Genomic DNA, 12,971 nt, shown 5'->3' with positions numbered 1-12,971 from the left:
CAATTGGCCTCCTGTCAAGACATTTTATTGACAATTCACATTTTTAACATTCACGCTTTTCAGAAGGCAAACATCTGAGCGCCAGGAGGCCCCAGCCATGCCAGCGTATGATGTTTCACAGTAGCAACAGGCTGACCACTCATTTATTTATTTGGACCATCCAATCAAACATTTCCTGCAGCCCTTCAGGAAAAAGGCATCAGTATTAGGCACCATAAGACCAGGCACTAGCGTGAGAGGGCTAGAAACAGGAGGCTAAGGTGACAGCCAGGATAAATCGGATCAATTACACTGAAAAATATTTCCTTTTAAAAATCTAAAGCTATTGCCAGGTGTTCAGAGGTTGGCATATGGCTCTTCAGTTTTCCAGGCCAGTGACCCCATGTGGGGGCAGGCCACCTCCTCAGCCTCTCCTCTGCTTTAGCATCTCCATGTACATCTGGAGAGACTTTTGAATGGAGTCTTTTGTGATGAAGCTGACAAAGTTGTGAATGTCAGATTCGCGGTGGGTGAGCAGACGGTCCACAGTCGGCTTCCTCATCATGGATTTGGTGATCTGACGGGCGTGGTCTGTGGAGTAGAGAGAGATATCATGTTGGCCGCGCAGGGTCAGTGTACATTACAACCAGAGGTCCGCCTCTCAGCAGGACCACGGGGTGTAATTACCTTCCTGCGGAAAAGAATACTGGGTCCTAACACACTCTTGATTCTAACACGGAGTGACAGACCAAGAACCAAGAGCTGGAAGCTGAAGCCAGACAAAGGCAAATTGGAAACAAGGCACACATTTTTAATAGTGAGGGTGATAAACCACCACAGCAACCTCCCAAGGGAAGTGGTGGACACTCCATCTCCTGGTGTCCCCGAAGCCAGACTGGATTCCTTTCTGGAAGACGCTTCTGTCAAAACACATGTGATGGACTCAGTGAAGGGATGACCTGGTGAACTTCTCTGGCCTGTGCTGTACAGGAGATCAGACTAGAAGATCACAGTGGTCCCTTCTGGCCTTAAAAATCAATGCTCTTTGTCAACACTGTTTGACACAAGTGATACCACCAGGAACAAACATTAACTGCCCCATCCCCTGGGGCACGTCCTCTGAATCAGCTCCCAGAACAGCACAATAAAGCCAGTTTCCCAGCTGGTGACACTCAGCATTGCTCCATGGACTTCAAGGAATCTGCACCAGTTTACACCAGCTGCGAGAGGACGCGGCCCTGAGTTCCAAACACAGACAATGTCATTATGGGTTAAGGAGGTCCATCTCCACCACACTATGGACATTCTCCATGCATCTCACTTCCAGGACAGCCTGGAAACTCTCCTAAAGCCTATCCCAGACCACAGACATTCTCCATGACATGACCAGCCACATCCCCATCAGGCGAGATCCTCGGGAGCATGGCCAAGGAGCCCTCCAGTGGGGAATCTCTGGCTCAGGCACACGGCAAAGGGAAGAGTAAGCTCTCAAGTGGGGAAGAGACCAACCAAAGTTAGAGAACACGAAGAGCTTGTCTGCCACCAGTTGCATAAATGAAATCCTGCAGCAGGATCCGAATGGCAGCCCACCACCTCCGTTTCCAAAGCTGTCCAGCCCTCCCCTGCTCTGCCTCATACCTTCCCTCTAAGACCGCACACGCTTTTAAAGCTTTCCTCAGAGCGACTATTCTTCCAGCATTTCCTCTCCACTGAATCCTCTCCTATTTGTATGGAGCTCTTGTAAAAATTGATGTGCAGAAGTGAACCTGGCTCCGAAAACCAGAGCAGTCACCAGAGCAGAATTTACTCGCTTGTGCTGTGCTCGATACTCCTAACCAAATGTTTTCCTTTCCCGCACCAGTGTCCGATTACTATAATGCACATCGATTATGAGACAGTAATTAAATAAGCATTCTCATGAGGGTTTGATCGCTCAGTTAAAGTCAGTAAATGCAAGTTAGCTCTGCCAGCAGCATTATACAGAGCAAGCACCGTCATTCTAGCATGGTCTGTCTTGCGTTTTATTGGTGCAACACACGAGAGTGCATTAGTGCAACACACATTTCATTTTCCAGGTATTTGTGTAAGAGCAAATCTGGGAAAGAAACAGATCAGCTGCCCACACATATACTGGAGGCTCCTCTAGGTGATAACCCACCAGGGCCCCTGTATAGCACATACTCTAGTTAATATAACTGCATTGCAAGGACTGGTACTAGGTCAGGGACCTAGTGTGGGGATTGTGAGATCTGCACTGGAGCCTCCAGGAAGCCAGACAAGAGGGGACTGGTGACTTGCTCCCCTCTAGGATAAGTGGCCAGCGACTGATGGGCATCCTGACACCCTTCCCATCCTCGGAGTGCAGGGCCCAAGAGATGCTTGGGGACCTGCTCCCAAGCCAAGGATGTGTAGGAGCATCCTGGGCACCTGCCTGTCAGTCCCAGATTACAAAGATTCTAGAAGGCAAAGGAATCGGGAATGGAATGTGAGAGCCAATGATACATTACAATCAGCTCTTACATGTAGTGGGGAGGGGCTGGGAAGGCCCAGACTTGGTTTGTCTCTCTCAGTTCATTCCCTGAGTGGAAGGCACATGCAGAGCGCATTTCCCATTGGCTGGGCACCTTCTGTTTCTAATGCTCAGATCTGTATTAAACCCCACGCAACGGCTTTAAGGCATAGGACAGCACGTGCCCTCACACAGGCTCGTTGCACGCTGAGCTGAAAACCACCACTATTCATACATGAGCCACAGAGCGAGCTTCGAATTTCTTCCCCCTCCACACACTGTCCTAGCCAGCAGTGGCTCACTGGCCTCACGGCAGCGGCAGCTGTGTGAAGCTATGTGTCTGAACCTCACGCTAGCCAGGTGAGATGGCCGGCCTGCCATCCATGGCATCTCAACCCCAATATGCTCATTGCACTGCCTTCATTTCTGATCTCACCAACGGCAGCTTTACCACTCATTTCAGTGGGAGCTGGCTCTGGCCATGAACTTGGTAACTTCTCCAAAGACAGCCAAGGGGTTGGGCCCCTTGAGCTCACTAGAGCCAAGCCATGCCAGGCTATTTGGCACTGGATTCTCCCATACATGCTTACAGCCTGGCCTGTTCCAGTTGTTTCCAGAGGCTGCACTGAACCGTTATAGTCCAATTGCATGGGTCTCTCTACCGTTCCCCTTCCCTCTGGGACTCGCCCGCCCAGGGTTTCTCAGAGGTTTGCTAGTGGATCTGGTCCAATACTCTTCTGCCTCATTTTTAATCAATCTAGGATAAATATTGCTGACATTACCACATGCAGATGAACTGGGCACTGTTAAGCCTCACTCTCCGATTGCGTCTCATTCCCTTCCATCACTCTCACTGTGCTACACCAGGTGACCAGCACGCTCCGGCCGGGAGCTCACTGCGCTTTGACAGGAGCAGAGAATGGCAGCAGCCTCCTGTGGCTGGAAGTCTCTTACCTGGAATAGCTAACCACTGTGACATCACAGAAGCAGCCGTGCTCTGTATCTTCTCCTCTGGTACTAACTGATCTACAAGGCCTATTTTATGGGCCTCAGGCGGGGAGTACAAGAGCCCCAGCTCGAGGGAACGCTCTGTAGCTCGGTTTCCAATAGTGTTCACCATTGTATCCTTAAACCTAGGAGAGGAAACTCTAAGGTGAGGGAACGCGTAAAGAGAAGCAGTGACAAAGAGCTGATGTTAAGTAACCATCCTGTCCTCCCTCCAATCCCTCTTTAGAACTCTCCTCTGCTGGGATGCCTCCAAACCACTCAGCAATGGTCAGGCAAGCATGCTGGCTGCTTTGCAGACTGACTGGTATCATCTGTGTTGCCTTGCAGTCCCCCTCTGCAGCCACCCATACTCTTGTCTTATACTTTCATTGTAAGCTCTAAAAGGCAGGGGCTGTCTCTCTCTGTTACATGTATGTACTGCACCCAGCGCAATGGGGCTGGGACTCTATGCGCTACCCCCATAGTCCATGACTGTGGTGCCTCTGAATACACATTTCAGAGCAGCACTGCGCCCGTCCCCCTACATAAATACACTTGTCTGATTACAGTGTAACCTTACCAGAAAGGTGCAACAATACCCAGCTGCGTTTCGTTCAGGCCAATGTTGTATTTTGGGTTCTCCGCCATGATTCTGTAGTCACAGCACATGGCCATCAGACAGCCCCCTGCTGGACTGGACCCCTGGCGCAGGAAGGAAGAGACTGGGTCTAGTTAAATCTCCACAACGTGCTTCCAGTTCTAAAACACTCAGTCTCCTCTCACCATAACATCATCATTCTATCGCACACAGGACGTACTCAGAACAGCACTGGGGATAAGGCTTTGAAGTCATGTCCCTATAAATCTTCAAAGGAACATGGTCAGAGTAAAAAAAGGCATTAAAACAATTCCTGACCTATATATATATATATATATATATATATATATATATATATATATATATATATATATATATATATATATATATATTATTTCCATTTTAACCCTCGCCCCCCTCCATTTATGTGGTTCACTGTTTGAACTTTCCCAGACTGGGAAATGAACTAGTCAATTTCACCTCTATTCCTTGTCAGTGTTACTCTCAGGTTCTCCAGCTCTAGCAGGTGGCTGCCTTGTTTGGGTTGCAAATGCTGCAGTGGAGTGGGGTTGGGTTTTCTTTTGTTTTTTTAAACCAAAAATATTTTTCCAAGGGGAATTTATATTTAAAAGCTCCAAGTAAACATTTCCATTGGCCTAGGACTTTGGGAAACCTACACTTGAGACCGTACGTGACCTGATGGTGTCACTTTTTAAAAGTCCTAACTGCCTCCTTTCCTCATACATTCAGCCTCAGAGAGAAAGTCAAGAGAATTGCTAGTCGCAGAGATACAGCCGGTGCCAGCAGTTATTTTGCGGAAAAATAAAAGCGAGTGACCAAACAATACACAGACATTGCATGTCTAAATATACAAATTCAGAATGCATTTCTCCCTTGGCCAAGAATCACCAGATGGGCCAGTGTAACCCAAGAAACAATAACCAATTACTGCATATTAACTTATGCCAGTAGACATATGAACTGCCCTTGCTGTGGGAGTAACAACAGAGTGCAATCACCTCTTCCTTCCACAACGCCTGTAACATAGGAATGGCGTCTCCCCTAATGCAGAGAAACCCTAGCAAGGAGCCAGAGGGGCCAGGAAACAAATCAGAGCTCATTTGATGGAGTTTCTAGGCAACCGTCTCCTCTAGTGGGAGGGCTTTGGGGGAGGTGAGGGGATGGAGGGGAGCTGGAAAGGAGGGAAAACCCAGGATCTATGGAGTTGTCTGCTAGCTTCTCCCACACCCTGGCAACATGGCTTCTTCGGGTGTGATACCACCGCTTACCATGTCCCTCAGTAGATGGGCAGCACTAGCCCAGAGCTAATGCTAATCCAAGCAGCGTGACTTCCCAACCAAATTGCCATTTGAAAGTGTAGGCTGCGTCAGGGACAATTGTCATAGATAAGAAAAGTTAATAGCACAGAAGTACTTTATATATCTTTGACTGTAAAGGGTTAACAAGATCAGTGAGCCAGGCTGTCACCTGACCAGAGGACTAATCAGAGGACAGGATACTTTCAAATCTTGAGGGAGGGAAGTTTTTGTGCTATGCTGTTAGTTTTGGTTGTTGTTCACTCTGGGGGCTCAGAGGGATCAGATGTGCAACCAGGTTTCTCTCCAATCTCTCCAATACAGGCTCTTGTAAGTTCAGACTAGTGAGTACTAGGTAGATAAAGCGAGTTAGGCTTATGGTTGTTTTCTTTATTTGCAAATGTGTATTTGGTTGGAAGAAGTTCAAATGTGTATTTGGCTGAAAGGATTTTAATTTGTACTTGTATACTTAGGCTGGGAGGGTGTTCCCAGTGTCTATAGCTGAAAGACCCTGTACCTATTCCATCTTAAATTTACAAGATCATTTTTACTGTTTTTCTCTCTTTAATTAAAAGTTTCTTGTTTAAGAACCTGATTGTTTTTTTATTCTGGTGTGAGACCCCAGGGGACTGGGTCTGGATTCACCAGGGAATTGGTGGGGAGAAAGGAGGGAAGGGGGAGAGAGAGGCTAATTTCTCTCTGTGTCAGGATTACTTTCTCTCTCAGGAAGAGTCTGGGAGGGGGAAAGAGAAGGCGGGAGGAAGGTGCATTTTCCTCTCTGTTTAAGATTCAAGGAGTTTGAATCACAGTGATCTTCCAGGATAACCCAGGGAGGGGAAGTCTGGGAGAGGTAACGGTGGGGGAAAGGGTTTGCTTTCCTTGTGTTAAGATCCAGAGGGTCTGGGTCTTGGGGGTCCCCGGGCAAGGTTTTGAGGGGACCAGAGTGTTCCAGGCACTGGAATTCCTGGTTGGTGGCAGCGCTACAGGTTCTAAGCTGGTAATTAAGCTTAGAGGAATTCATGCTGGTACCCCATCTTTTGGACGCTAAGGTTCAGAGTGGGGAATTGTACCATGACAACAATAAAGCAAGAAGTACCACGAATGGTGTTCCAGCCTCCCCTGTCCCTACAGTCCTTGGACTCATGGACTCCAAGAAAGGAGGATCTCAGGATGGGGGAAAAAATCATAACACCACGAGTAGCCACTTTTCCATGGTGCCCTCCCCAGCTAGCCATCAAGCCCTCCTGCACACACAGCATCTGGGATAACCCCGTTCTTATACAGGGCTTCCTGGGGCTGGGTGCACTCTTTGCTATGTCTGTGCAGCAGAAACAAAGAATTCAATCAGAGCCAGCAGCCTACAGGAGATCCTGTTGTGAGTTGTCACTTTAAGAGGCTGCTAAGACGGCTAGCGAGCTGCATGTGCAATCGTCTGAGGCACCAAGGAGCTCAGGCTTCCTGTGCCGTGCTGAGCAAGTCCCACTGGAACCAGAGGGAGCTTAAAGTGCTCAGCACTTCTGAGGTGCAACGCATGGCCGTTCACCCACTGCGATACACAAAACCATCTCGGAGTAACTGATTCATTCATGCCTGTATCTGAGAATCAGGAACAGAACCAACCTGCAACTGTAGGGACCCTGCATATTTCTGTGTGGAGGAGCATGTGAAACATACACGTGTATATTTTACACACAAACACACACACACACACACACACACACACACGTTGGTACATAAAGCCTACTGCCTTTTCTGTCCCTGCCCCCACGGTACCAAGAAACCAAGGCAAGTGACTAACAATTGAGAGCCTTCTATGAAGTCAGGTATAAAGACGACTTGCATTGATAGCGGCTATTGTCACCATGTTGGATTGGTACAGCCTGAGCCACATCTCCTGAACGGCCTTCCAGAACTCTGCATAGTGCTCTGCGCTCTTCCCGTACATCTCCATAATATCCAGGCCAGCTGAGAAGATTTTGGGGGCACCCTAAAATAATGTAAGAAAAACATCAAATGTAGCAACTGACCTTTCAACTTGTTAGCAACATGGTCTGGTAGAACCTAACCTGATCACATGTGTACAAAACTCAGCACACAAATATCTTTAATATTTTGCAAATTTCCTAAGAGTTACATTAACGGATACCTCAAGAGACCGTACCAGCAAGAAAAACAACAAAGAAACACACGAATAAAGGGGAAATTCATTTCTTTGGAATAATTATTTTTACTTAGCAATGCTTGTGGCTTATTTCTAATTTGATGCCAGATAATGACAGGTGAGTTTAAAAAAGAAAGAGGACAAAGTATTTCCCTCCCAAATCAGAGCCCAGTTGTAGCCCATTTTATTTCTTTCCATTCTTGAAGGCCCCTGCAGCAATGACCTCCCTCAGGCAGAGGTGGCTCAGTATGATAGCCTTCAGAGCCTACCAATGCCATGCTCTGATATCGCCTGAACTGGTTGCTAGAGAGCAATATGGCTAAGCATGAAGCAAAGGAACAAACCGGGGTCTGGCACTCGCACATCCTGCATATAGTAACACCTGGTACTACCGGCCAGCCAAGACTGGCTCTGTAAAGAGTATCCTCATTTCAGTGCAATACATACTGACGTCAGGATGACCCCTCTGCAGCCTCGGTCATTCTCCAGTTTCTCCAGGCTTATTAGAAACTCTGTTAGAAAGTCCAAGCTCAGGCTGTTCACAGGAAGGTTCTCCATCTTCATCACAGCTACCCCTGCACCACAGCAAATAGAAGAATTAGAACCCACTGGAGATGACCGTAGCAATGTCTGCCATGCCGCTAATTAGCACATTCCAGATCTCTGAATGTTCCCAAGACCAGACTGGATCAGGCCTGGATGCTAGCTTAGGAAATTTTCCTCCAGGTCAGATTGGCAGAGATCCTGGGGGGTTTGCACCTTCCTCTGCACAATGGGGCACCGGTCACTTACAGGTTTAAACTAGCTGTGAAATCTCTGTAACTTAAAGTCTTTAAATGATGATTTAAGGACTGCTGTAACTCAGCTGGAAGTTAGGAGTCTATTACAGGAGTGGCTGGGTGAGGTTCTGTGCCCTGCATTGTGCAGGAGGTCAAACTAGATGATCACGATGGTCCCTTCTGATTTTAAAGTCTATGGGTAACTGGCCATGCCAGTTTACATAACTAAGTTGCCGGATTTTCTCCACTCGTATCATGCCTGTTAGGGGTATCTGGCGTCTCTCTAGCTCCTCCCATGCAAAGATCTGTGCACTCCACTAATATCGTTTTAGCCTCATAACACTCTGTGAAACATTGTTCCCCATCTGCAGATGAGGAGCGGAGCACAGAAAGATATAAAGCCACAGTCACAGTGTGGCAGAACCCAGTTCTCCTGACAGCCCATCTTGTGGAAGAACCTCTTGAAATGCAGCTCTACGGGAATTACATTAACGAGAAATAGGATGTTTCGAGCTCTGGCAGCTACCATCAAAAGGAGTAAACAGCACATCCCATTGTTTCTAGCAGGTAAAGCTTGCAATGGCTTTCTCCAAAACACCTACTGAACATTCCTCCTGTACCACTAGAAACTACTCACTGACTTCAGTGCAGTTCTCTTGATTGTGGTCACATTCCTGATAAGCACCCAAGTGGGACTGGCTGTGCTCACATAGAGAAGGGACACGCACTCTGTACTTTAGATATAGATCAGGGATCGACAACATAAACCTCCTGCCCCAACCCTGAGCCCCCTCCATCATTCTAGCTCCTGGCCAGACCCTTCACCCCCAGCCCTGTGCTCAGTGCACTCCCACCGTCAGAGTGCAGAGAGAAGAGAATGGGCCAGAATCAGGGAGAAGGTAGGTACCCACTGTATGTGGGCAGGGCTGGGACCCCAGACCGGCAGCTGGGATCCCGGCTGGCAGGAGCTGGCGGATGGAACCCCGGAGCGGCAGTGGGCTGAGCCGCTCAGCCCATTGTCGGTCTGGGGTCCCGGCCGCAGTCCCCGCTCAGCCTGCAGCCGATCTGGGGTTCTGCTCAGCCCGCTGTCAGCCTAGGTGAACAGAACCCCAGATCAGCAGTGGGCTGAGTGGGCCGGTGGCGTAAGATCAACATTTTAATTTAATTTAAAATGAAGCTTCTTAAACATTCTGAAAACCTTGTTTACTTTACGAAACAACAATAGTTTATAGTTATATAATATATAGACATAGAGCGAGACCTTCTAAAAAACATTAACGTGTATTACCGGCACGCGAAACCTTAAATTAAAGTGAATAAATGAAGACTCGGCACACCACTTCTGAAAGGTTGCCGACCCCTGACATAGATTATTTGAGGTGTGCTTGTGAAGATCATAATGGCAAACTGTGGCAGGGCTTAAGGCCTATTCCTTCATCCAAATGCGTGTATGTGCAGAAGCCCATAGGCCTAAGTCACTGCAGGAGACAAGTCACATGCATGTTAAAACAATCACAGCAGCTTTTCTGGACCCATTACCAAGTGTCAGCACTTTTTACGGCAGACATTGTGCACAGCACTGTTACAGAGAGCCCAGCGCACTGTACACACAGACAGACAGATCCTAGAGCACCGTTATCCGTAAAAACCCACATCCCAGTGTGCCGTACATGTACACACCCTGGTGTGCCATACACACACAGCCCAGTGCACTGTACACACACACACACACACCAGCAGGCTGTGCATGTACAGTACGCTATACATGTACACACACAGCCCAGCACACTATACACACATTGGCAGTGTTACCGAAATATCGGGTCTGCCTAGCTGAGAGCCAATTAACAGCCTGACAGGGATAAGGAAAAATGCTTTATTCTGCAGAAAAAGGAGAGCCTGTACCTTGGTACAAAAGACTCTGTCTCATACAAATTTCAGAAACCTTTTATACACATTCAGACAAAGACCCTTGCGTGTTAATACTTGATTGGTAAGTGTAAAGTCTCATGTTTCCCTTATCTAAGTAGAACTAACTGGTTAGGAGCAGGATCTTCCTGCCTTGAGGCAGAGGAAAAGAGATAGTGAAAAAATGCAAGCTACTGTGTCCATGAACAGTACTTACTCCCCCACCTACTGGCCGCTTGTAATCTATTAAGGGGGGTCAGCCAGCTTTCACAGCAGGCTGTACACGTACACACACAGTACACCCTGCCCCCCCGAGCACTGTACACACACACACCAGGCGCTGCACACCCCCCACAACACGGTACACACACAGGCCGCCCCTCACCGGCGCTGCTGTCCAGCTCCACCGCCACCCGGCCGTGCCCGATCGCTCTGCGCGGGGCAGCCCCCGGCTCTCGGCCTCCGGCTCCGCACAGCCCCGGACGCGGCCCTGAAAGACACACACGAGTCAGCCGCGGGGCCCGGCCGGGGGCAGCGCACGCCGGGAACGGCCCGGGCGGCTCCCCACGCGCGGGACCGGGCCGCACCTGAGCGGAGCAGCCGCCGGACCAGGGTCCCCGCCACCGCCGCCATCTTCCGTCTGCCAGCCCGCTGCAGCGCCGCCTAGCGCCGGGGCGGGGCGGGGCTGGGCGAACTGACGCGCCCAGAGACACTGACTGACCCCCAGACACTGACCCCACCCCCGCCGGACGCTGACACACAGCCAGACACGCACATACACTAAATCCCACCCAGAGACACTGACACACCCAGACACTGAGTGACACCCATAGACACTGACTGACCCCCAGACACTGACCCCGCCCCCCCCCCCGGACGCTGACACACAGCCAGACACGCACATACACTAAAACCCACCCAGGGACACTGACACACCCAGACACTGACTGACACCCATAGACACTGACTGACCCCCAGACACTGACCCCGCCCCCCCCCCGCCGGACGCTGACACACACCCAGACACGCACATACACTAAATCCCACCCAGAGACAGTGACACACCCAGACACTGAGTGACACCCATAGACACTGACTGACCCCCAGACACTGACCCCGCCCCCCCCCCGCCGGACGCTGACACACAGCCAGACACGCACATACACTAAATCCCACCCAGAGACACTGACACACCCAGACACTGACTGACACCCATAGACACTGACTGACACCCAGACACACACCCAGAGACACTGACACACCCAGACACTGAGTGACACCCATAGACACTGACTGACACCCATAGAAACTGACCCCGCCCCCCCCCCCGCCGGACGCTGACACACAGCCAGACACGCACATACACTAAAACCCACCCAGAGACACTGACACACCCAGACACTGAGTGACACCCATAGACACTGACTGACACCCATAGACACTGACCCCGCCCCCCCCCGCCGGACGCTGACACACAGCCAGACACGCACATACACTAAAACCCACCCAGAGACACTGACACACCCAGACACTGAATGACACCCATAGACACTGACTGACACCCAGACACACACCCAGAGACCGTGACACACCCAGGCACAGTGACTGACACCTAGACACTGACTGACACCCACCCAAACACTGAGTGACACCCAGACACACACCCAGAGACACTGACACACCCAGACACTGAGTGACACCCATAGACACTGACTGACACCCAGACACTGACCCCGCCCCCCCCGCCGGACGCTGACACACAGCCAGACACGCACATACACTAAATCCCACCCAGAGACACTGGCACACCCAGACACTGAGAGACACCCATAGACACTGACTGACACCCACCCAGACACTGAGTGACACCCAGACACACTGACACACCCAGACACTGAGTGACACCCATAGACACTGGGTGACACCCAGACACACACCCAGAGACACTGACACACTCAGACACTGACTGACACCCATAGATACTGACTGACACCCAGACATACACCCAGAGACACTGACGCACCCAGACACTGAGAGACACCCATAGGCACTGACTGACACCCATAGACACTGGGTGACACCCAGACACACACCCAGAGACCGTGACACACCCAGGCACGGTGACTGACACCTAGACACTGACTGACACCCACCCAGACACTGAGTGACACCCAGACACACACCCAGAGACACTGACACACCCAGACACTGAGTGACACCCATAGACACTGACTGACACTCATAGACACTGACTGCCACCCAGACACACACCCAGAGACCGTAACACACCCAGGCACAGTGACTGACACCTAGACACTGACTGACACCCACCCAGACACACACCCAGAGACACTGACACACCCAGACACTGAGTGACACCCATAGACACTGACTGACACCCATAGACACTGAGTGACACCCAGACACACACCCAGAGACCGTGACACACCCAGGGACAGTGACTGACACCTAGACACTGACTGACACCCACCCAGACACTGAGTGACACCCAGACACACACCCAGAGACACTGACACACCCAGACACTGAGAGACACCCATAGACACTGACTGACACCCACCCAGACACTGAGTGACACCCAGACACACACCCAGAGACAGTGACACACCCAGACACTGACTGACACCCATAGACACTGACTGACACCCAGACACACACCCAGAGACACTGACACACCCAGACACTGAGAGACACCCATAGACACTGACTGACA

The 12,971-nt window shown here is 50.2% G+C and overlaps 1 protein-coding gene across 3 annotated transcripts; it reads right to left on the bottom strand.

Annotated features, from left to right (window-relative positions):
- Positions 1-3: 3 nt before the first annotated feature.
- On the bottom strand, positions 4-12,971 carry ECI1 (enoyl-CoA delta isomerase 1). 3 transcript variants are annotated; one of them, XM_050968423.1, is made up of 7 exons: positions 12,917-12,971; positions 10,623-10,727; positions 7,998-8,125; positions 7,230-7,376; positions 4,056-4,177; positions 3,443-3,621; positions 4-570 (listed from the first exon to the last, which is right to left on the bottom strand). In XM_050968423.1, the coding sequence occupies exons 1-7, from the start codon at positions 12,954-12,956 to the stop codon at positions 404-406; spliced, it is 888 nt and encodes a 295-aa protein (XP_050824380.1). In that variant the 5' UTR covers positions 12,957-12,971; the 3' UTR covers positions 4-403. The 3 variants fall into 3 exon arrangements, with proteins under 3 accessions (XP_050824380.1, XP_050824378.1, XP_050824379.1); XM_050968421.1 differs by lacking the exon at positions 12,917-12,971 and adding an exon at positions 12,759-12,813; XM_050968422.1 differs by lacking the exon at positions 12,917-12,971 and adding an exon at positions 10,825-10,915.

This window comes from Gopherus flavomarginatus, chromosome 9 (assembly GCF_025201925.1).
Source record: "Gopherus flavomarginatus isolate rGopFla2 chromosome 9, rGopFla2.mat.asm, whole genome shotgun sequence".
NCBI classification, from domain to species: domain Eukaryota; kingdom Metazoa; phylum Chordata; order Testudines; family Testudinidae; genus Gopherus; species Gopherus flavomarginatus.
Note: the sequence above shows the minus strand (reverse complement) of the source record. Positions and strands in the feature narration are given on the sequence as shown.